Source organism: Carlito syrichta, unplaced genomic scaffold, assembly GCF_000164805.1.
Source record: "Carlito syrichta isolate Samal-C Ts95f unplaced genomic scaffold, Tarsius_syrichta-2.0.1 Scaffold316474, whole genome shotgun sequence".
NCBI classification, from domain to species: domain Eukaryota; kingdom Metazoa; phylum Chordata; class Mammalia; order Primates; family Tarsiidae; genus Carlito; species Carlito syrichta.
The window spans coordinates 439,414-447,892 of NW_007260570.1; the positions used below are offsets into that span (position 1 = coordinate 439,414).

General features: G+C 45.2%; 2 protein-coding genes across 2 annotated transcripts in view; one reads left to right on the plus strand and one right to left on the minus strand.

The window, feature by feature from the left end:
- Positions 1-4,599, minus strand: part of ZNRD1 (zinc ribbon domain containing 1) — a 5,327-nt gene extending 728 nt beyond the window's left edge. The window contains exons 1-4 of the mRNA XM_008074508.1: positions 4,503-4,599; positions 4,238-4,393; positions 3,889-3,989; positions 3,604-3,713 (exon numbers count right to left, since the gene is read on the minus strand). Coding sequence (XP_008072699.1) covers positions 3,604-3,713; positions 3,889-3,989; positions 4,238-4,373 — 347 coding nt within the window. The 5' untranslated portion in view covers positions 4,374-4,393; positions 4,503-4,599. The remainder of the gene's footprint in view (positions 1-3,603; positions 3,714-3,888; positions 3,990-4,237; positions 4,394-4,502) is intronic.
- An 858-nt stretch (positions 4,600-5,457) lies between these two features.
- Positions 5,458-8,479, plus strand: part of LOC103277072 (putative uncharacterized protein ZNRD1-AS1) — a 5,044-nt gene continuing 2,022 nt past the window's right edge. Inside the window, exon 1 of the mRNA XM_021707265.1 lies at positions 5,458-5,472. The gene's annotated coding sequence lies outside the window, so the exon portion shown is untranslated. The remainder of the gene's footprint in view (positions 5,473-8,479) is intronic.

Below are 8,479 nucleotides of genomic sequence, written 5' to 3' on the forward strand. Positions count from 1 at the left end.
ATACAAAAAAATATATATATATATATATATATATATATATATATATATATATATATAAAATGAAATATAACCAGCAGTATGCAAAGATTTCTTAGGACCCAAAGACCACTAGCCATAAAAGAAAAAAAATGATATACTGGGCCTTATAAAAACTTCTGCTTACAAAAAAAAAAAAAAAAGCCTGGTGCAGTGGCTCAAGCCTGTAATCCCAGCACTTGGGAGGCTAAGGTGAGAGGATTGCCTGAGCCCAGTGGTCTGAGACCAGCCCGGGCAACTTGGCGAGACCTCATCTCTACAATAAATCAAAAAATTAGCCAGGTATGGTAGCGCAGGCCTATAGGTCCAACTACTTGGAAGGTTGAGGCAGAAGGAACACCTGAGCCCAGCAGATCGAGGCTGCAGTGGCCGTGAGTGTGCCACTGCACTCCAGCCTGGGTGACAGAGTGAAAGGCCAACTCAAAAAAAAAAAAAAAAAGGCAAGCCACAGTCTGGGAAAAAATATCCTTGAAAGATATAACTGACTATAAATACTTTTAATCCATTGATGAGATGGCAAGAAAGTCGATCTTCATACTCATTAAAAGTGATGTGTAAGTAGAAATCCAGGCAGCTGAGAAAAAAATGGAAGCCTCTGCTATACTACACTGCCCTTAATACTGTTTTGACAGTCACAGAGAGGATAGAAAGACAGAGACAAAATCAGTACTGTCTGATCGGAGATCCCCTGCATAAATCTGGGACTCCTAAACGGCTATCCTTCTTTGTAAAAGTGAACAAGAAAAAAAGAATTCAACTGTAGAGGAGGAATTAACTGTCTCAATAGGTAGAGGGAGAAAAACATTTCTGACGATAAGCCGGTTCTTATGTGGACTTGCAGCTTAAATTCATCCTACCTGTCTGCTCCAAAAAACCTGAAGCCAATTTTATTTATTTATTTATTTGTTTGTTTATTTATTTATTTGATTGGAGTCTCAATCTGTTGCCCAGGCTGGAGCACAATGGCATGCTCACAGCCACTGCAGACGCAACCTGCTGGGCTCAGGTGATCCTTCCTCCTCAGCCTTCCAAGTAGCTGAAAATAAAGGCGTGTGCCACCACACCCAGCTAATTTTATGATTTATTGTAGAGATGAGGTCTCACCAAGTTGCCCAGGTTGGTCTTGAAACCCTGGGCTCAGGCAATCCTCTTACTTCCATCTCTTAAAGTGCTGGGATTACAGGCGTGAGCCATCGCACCCAGCAAGAATTTATTTACAGTAATTTCAGATTGGTAGTGCCTCAAGGCATGCAAAAAAGGAAACACAGATGCTGATAATATAACATTTATCCCAGACTTCAAAGAATTCCCACAGTTCAGGTTCTAAAGCCCCAAGTTTACATTAAAATATTCACAAAACAAAGAAAAAAACACCCTGAGTCAGCAGAAACAAAAGACAGCAGCATCAGACACAAAATCTGTAGATGTCAGAATGTCAGACAGAGAATACAACAACCATGTTTAATGTGTATTTATTTATTATTGATTTATTGAGATGCAGTCTCATATATTGCCCAGAATGGAGTGCAGTGATGTAATCACAGCTTGCTGTAATCCCAGTTTCTGGACTCAAACTATCTTCCCTCTTTAGCCTCCCAAAGTGTCGAGATTACAGACGTAAACCACTGCATCCAGCCTAATTTTTTTTTGTTTTTTGAGTTGGAATCTCACTCTGTCACCCAGACTAGAGTGCAATGGCCGCTCCCGGCCACTGCAGCCTCGACCTGCTTGGCTCCGGCGATCCTTCTGCCTCAGCCTTCCAAGTAGCTGGAACTACAGGCGCGGGCTACCACGCCCAGATAATTTTTTGATTTATTGTAGAGATGAGGTCTCGCCAAGTTGCCCAGGCGGGTCTCGAACCCACAGGCTCAGGCAATTCACTCACCTCAGCCTCCTGAAGCGCAGGATTACAGGCTGAGCCACCGAGACCAGCTCAGCCTAATATTTTTAGTATACATTTACAGAATAAAAAGAACAACTTAAAAATATGATTAAGGAACAGAGGATTATTTTTTCTTTGTTATTTTATTTCATTTATTTTTTTTGAGTTGGAGTATCACTCTGTTGCCCAGGCCAGAGTGCATTGGCATACTCCTGGCCACCCCAGTGTCCACCTGATGGGCTCCGGTGATCCTTCTGCCTCAGCCTTCCAAGTAGCTGGAACTACAGGCGCACTCTACCACACCCGGCTAATTTTTTATTTATTGTAGAGATGAACCCGCGGGCTCAGGCAATTCATTTGCCTCAGACTCCCAAAGTGCTGGGATTACAGGCTGAGTCACAGCGCCTGGCTGGAATTGAGGATTATTAAAACACAGATTGAGGAGATTTGAAAAGTAATTAAGTGAACTCAAAATAATAATAACATGAAGAAGTAGCAGTAATCCGAGCCCAGGATTTCAAGACCAGCCCAGGCAACATGTCTCTACAAAAAAATTAAAAAATTAGCCAGGCATGATGTTATACACCTGTAATCCCAGTTACTCAGCAGGCTGAGGCAGGAGGATCACTTGAGCCCTGGAGGTTGAGGCTATGGTGAGATGTGACCATGCCACTGCACTTCAGCCTGGGCAACAGAGTGAGACCCTAACTCAAAAAAAAAAAAGTAATAATCCTTAAATAAATTGAAGCCAGGCACAGTAGCTCAGGCCTGTAATCCCAACACTTTGGGAATGCCAGAGTCCAGGGGTTTGAGACCAGCCTAGGCAACTTGGTGAGACCCTGTCTCTGTTTCTAACAATACATTAAAAAATGAGGCGGGTGTTGTGGCGCACACCTGTGGTTCTAGTTACTTGGAAGGCTGAGGTGGAAGGATCGCCTGAGTCCAGCAGGTCAAGGCTGCGGTGGCCATCAGTGTGCCATTGCACTCCAGCCTGGGTGACACAGTGAAATGCCAACACAAAAAAAAAAGAAAAGAAAAGAAAAAGAAAGAAATTAAAGGCAGAAAATGTGGGTGGCGGAAAGACAGGGTGAGAGAAATAAGGATAGAAGAGGTCTAATAAATAACTAATTAGAGCTCTAGAATGTGAGAGTTGAGAACATGAAGCAAAGGCAATGTTAAATGAGATAATGGCTGATCATTTTCCAAGGTTGATGAAAAAAAAATCCATTCTCAGTTTCAGAAAGTCCAACAAACAGAATAAAAGAAAACCCATTTTGATATACTATAGTGGAATTACAGAACATCAAAAACAAAAGTCTAAAAACCATTCAGAGCTCATGTTCTCTAATTCATACATGACTAATTCTCTCCAAAGTAAAGCTACCCTGAATGCAGTTGAAGATTCCAGCATAAAATGTGGACCACTAAGCAATACCTGTCTTATGTGTTTTTTCATTTCCCTTTAAGTATCTTAAAAGCTTATTTCACTGGTTATAAAAACATCAAAAAAAGTGTAATTTTTAAAAATATAAAATGAGCACAAATCTCATTACCAGAAGTACAAAGAAATGAGGGATGGGAGCAAAGGAAACAACTGTTTAGTACCAAAAATAAGTCACTGGATTTGTTTAGTTATTAATAGCAAACAGACTAAGAAGGGTAGAGGAAGGTGAAAGGCTACGTACTTGCAGTTGGTACAGGTGTAGAAGACAGTCTGCCCCTCATCTGCTGAACGCATCTGTCTGGTGTGGTATGCCATTCCCTCATGGCCACATCTAGAGCAGCGCCTGTCAATCTGAAAAGAAACCAGTGGGTTAGAGAGGCCTGCATATCCCCTTACTTTTCACAGGAATCCGGTTATCACACTCCTCTTCCTTCTTGGAATTGAATACAAAACTTATCTCTGCAATCACTCCTCCAATTCTTTCCCACTCACCTTATGGAGCCAGTCCTTGATCTCATCAACTTACCACAGGCCCTTGGAACTCAGGCCCTTCCTCCACAGACTTAGGCATGGCCGTCCCCAGCTTATGGAATACAAATGAAGTTTTCACAACCTTCCCCTCGAAGTCTGCACAGGAAAGAAAGAACTGGTTGTGGAGACAAGCAGGGGAAGCTGACACTCGTGAAACCTCTCCTCTACCCCCTGATTAGATCAGGAAACCCTTACATCTTTCCCTTCAGGTTTCCTTCCCCGACCAAATGTACAAGTACCTGATCTCCACTCTAGGGTCCCTTTCCCCATCTAACCGATCTCGAGGTCTCCTAAGCTTCTGACCCAGGGTCCTAAGCCAGGGCTACTGAGTACAAGCCCCTCACCCCGAACGTTGATGTTGAAGCCACAGCGAATACAGGTGACCATATCCTGAGCCCCGGGCAGAGGTAGGATCGAGCCGCAATCTGGACAGAAATCTAAGTCCGACTGAAAACTGGAGCAGGTACTGGCAAGGTCCATGGCAGACTTACGGTCGAGGGCTGCGAAACGAATGAGAAGTTTATCAACAAAAGAGAGAGGAGGTTTTCCCCGCTCCCCACCCAGGGGTCATTTCTATTCTGTCTCAGGACCTACGCGCATATAACCCACCCCCTCCTTCCACGAATGCCTCCTCCCTCTACGACCAAGGAGCCCAAACGACCGAAATCCCCAGCCAGCTTCGGGTACTGTGGGACTTGATCTTTTTCTGGCACAGGCGAGAAGGGTAAGCCAATTTCGTGAGCGCCGGCGGCGGGCAGCGAGCGCCTGGCGGGCTGGAGCGTCATGCATTCGGGCTCACGATTGGCTGTGACGACATAATCAAGCGCGAACCTCATCTTGAGATCATTGCGGTAGACCTCTTTGGAGGGCGATGGAGGCCCCGCATTTCACCCTGGTACTGAGACGTCGAGTAAGAAAGCTGGTGCTGGCCGGGCTCGGTGGCTCAGCCTGTAATCCCAGCGTTTTGGGAGGCCGAGGTGAGCGGATTGGCTGTGCCCGCGGGTTCGAGGCCCGCCTGGGCAACTTGGCGAGACCTCATCTCCACAATAAATCAAAAAAAAAAAAAAAAAAAAAGATTAGCCGGGCGTGGTAGCGCACCCCTGTAGTTCCAGCTACTTGGAAGGCTGAGGCGGAAGGTTCGCCGGAGCCCAGCAGCGAGGCTGCGGTGGCCGGGAGCGGCCACGGCACTCCAGTCTGGGCGACAGAGTGAGACTCCAACTCAAAAAAATAAAAGAAAGAAAGCTGGTGCTGCGCTTCCATATAATTCCACCACTAGCGCCCAATCAGGATTATTTATTTTCGTTGTCTCACATCCTCTAGGGATCCAGTCGCGGAGGGAGTCCGCCTGAAAACTGTGTTAACTACCACAAACCGGCGTCTTCGCGTTACAGAACTACAACTCCCGTCGTTCCTGATCCGGTATTGTCCTTCTACGGCTGCGCAGTGGATATAAACAAAGCTAAGCATTTTGGAACTTCCACTTTTAGTGTTCTTTGGTTTCAGATGGTTGAACGTGGGCTCTCTGCGGAGCCCAACGTGCCTCGCTTGCTTTGGGGGCAGTTCAGGGAGATTGGAAAAGGTGAGTTGGCTTCTTTTTTCATGTATGTATGTATGTACGTATGTATGTATTTGTTTGTTTATGTATGTATTTTTGAGTCAGAGTCCCGCTGTCGCCCAGGCTGTAGTGCCACGCTCACGGTCACCGCAGCCCCGACCTGCTGGGCTCAGGCGATCCTTCCATCTCAACCTCCTGAGTAGCTGAGACAACAGGCGCCTGACACCACGCCCGGCATATTTTTTGATGTAGAGACGAGGTCTCGCCAAGTTGCCCAAGCTGGTCTCTAACCCGTGGGCTCAGGCAATCCTTTCGCCTTTGCCTCCCAAAGTGCTGGAATTACAGGTGTGAGCCACCGCTCCCGGCCGAGTTGGCTTCTAAAGGGACCGGAAGTGAGGAGATATGCTTAGCCCCAGGGGACGAAAGGAAGCTGGATGAAGCGGAACACTTGGGAAGGGGCTCAGAACTTTGTGGGTGATGGAACAGAATAACTTGGGGGCTTCCCCTTCCATCGGCTCCTGCCGGATGAAAGGGACAGGCAGTACTCAAGGGAGCTCCTCACGTAGGATTTCATAAGGCATAGGTCGAATATGGCTTTCAGTTCGGTACTGCCTACCTCCTCTCCCGCCTTCCAAGTATGCAACTCTAAATCGTCGTCCCTTAAATGGACAACTGACATTTCCCTAGTCTTTTATTAAACATGAGGATAACTATCTTTAGAAAATATTGCTATTTTCATTCACCTATAACTTATTATCTAAGCAGAAACTTTTCCTGAAGGCACAGCTTCTAGTTGATCTTTCTGGTTTCCTTTCAGCCTTCCCACCACTACCCACCCTGTTAACTGTGCTAAGTTTCTCCATATCAACGTTCTGGAGCCGTCATTATTTTCTCCTCTGAAGGACACAAGCTGTGGTCTTTCTTTGGGAGAGGATCCCCTCTGTCCTTCTCTGCAATAATAGAACACCACAGTGAAGGGATTAGAACTCTCAGTGAGCTGTTGAAGTGACAAGCACCGTTATTTAACTGTGAACTTTGCCTGTCATTGTCATTTTGTCTGCCTTACAAGGAGATCTGTTACTGAACTGATGATAGTAGGCAGTTTTTATTCTCACTTACCTGTGTGTCTGTCTGCCTTGAAAATGGACATTGAAACTAGCCTTCCACCCTCCCCAGCATTCCCTTTTTAAAATAACTAACATTCAGCACATATCCACTGTGAGTTGAATAACTATTCTAATGCAGAAAAGGAACAAAATATAAAGTATTTACTGAGCACCTATTCCATCTCAAAAAGAGGTATACATAGGCAAGTAAGACAGTGCCTAAGAGGTCAGTGAGACTGATTATTTGATATCAGATCCTCTTCAATAGCATAGACACATCATTATAGTTGTAGATATAAAATATAGTTACCATCCTTTATAAGCCTAAAAATGTTAAAAGTGACATATAACTACAAATATCACAGGGCAAACAATGATTATTTTCAAGTGAGTTGCAGAATTTAAAAATGTTAAGTGTTTAGAGGAAGGTAAAAATCATCATGACAGAGTAGACCAGAAAGACTATAGTCAGGGATTTGACCTATGAACAACAGATAACTACTGTTCTTTTTTTTTTTGAGTTGGAGTCTCACTCTGTCACCCAGACTGGAGTGCAGTGGCCGCTCCCGGCCACCGCAGCCTCAACCTGCTGGGCTCCAGCGATCCTTCCGCCTCAGCCTTCCAAGTGGCCGGAATTACAGGCATGCACTACCACGCCCAGCTGATTTTTTGATTTATTGTAGAGATGAGGTCTCGCTGCCCAGGCGGGTCTCGAACCCGCGGGCTCAGGCAATCCACTCACCTCAGCCTCCCAAAGGCGCGGGATTACAGGCTGAGCCACCGAGCCCGGCTACTACTGTTCTTTTTTATTGAGAACTTGCCAAGCTTTTTCTATCTAATTCAGTTTTGTTCTTTACAACCTTGAGAGGCAGATTTTGGTCTTATATCTTCATTTTGTAGAGGAAAAATCTGACATAGAAGTAAAATGACTTGCCCTGAGTCACACAATTAGGAAATGGTGGAATTATAATTCACAGTTAGCCCTGTCAGACTCTGAAGCCTATACCTTTAACTATAAATGATATAAAAGGCACAGAAATGAAGTGCCAGGCATCCTCAGGGGCTTAAATACGACCTCACAGTAAACTCACATTAGACCAGGGATGACACATAAAAGTTGTTAGTCTTCATTTGTGTTGCCATCAGCCTGCCCTATAAATAAACCCAGACTAACCACAGATTCCCATCCTAAAGAGTTCAACAGAAAATGGTCTCATACTGGATTTAGGGTGCAGGGTGATTGGCAGTCTAAAGCTGGCAAGCAGAAGGGTGGGCGATCAAATAAGAACTGAATTTCAGAACAAAACATTGAAGGGCAGAGATGCTGTATGTGCTCATAGAGGCAGAGAGGGCCCGGATCAAGAAACTGCAGAAAGAGAATGAACTGATCAAACTGGAGCCTAGAATTATCTCAGAAGATAGAGGAGACTTGAGGACTGAGCGATCTGACATAGATGTTCTTGAGCAACACTTCATCAAGAAACCTGTCTCTTCCCACTTGCAACCCCTAATGCAAGATTCAGAATGGTTCAAGCTGAATCCACAGGAGAAGTATGCTTGTAGTTCATATGAAATGAAGGATCCTCTTCTTCTTAAAAGAACATTCATTATTCTCACCATAAAAATGCAGTGGAGGCCAGGCACGGTGGCTCATGCCTGTAATCCTAGCACTTTGGGAGTCAGAGGCTAAAGGATTGCCTGAGTCCAGGAGTTTGAGACCAGCCTGGACAACTAGACAAGACCTCATTTCTCTTTTTTTTTTTTTGAGTTGGAGTCTCACTCCGTCGCCCAGACTGGAATGCAGCGGCCGCTCCCGGCCACAGCCTCGACCTGCTGGGCTCCGGTGATCCTTCTGCCTCAGCCTACCAAGTAGCTGGAACTACAGGCGCGTGCTACCACTCCCGGCTAATTTTTTGATTTATTGT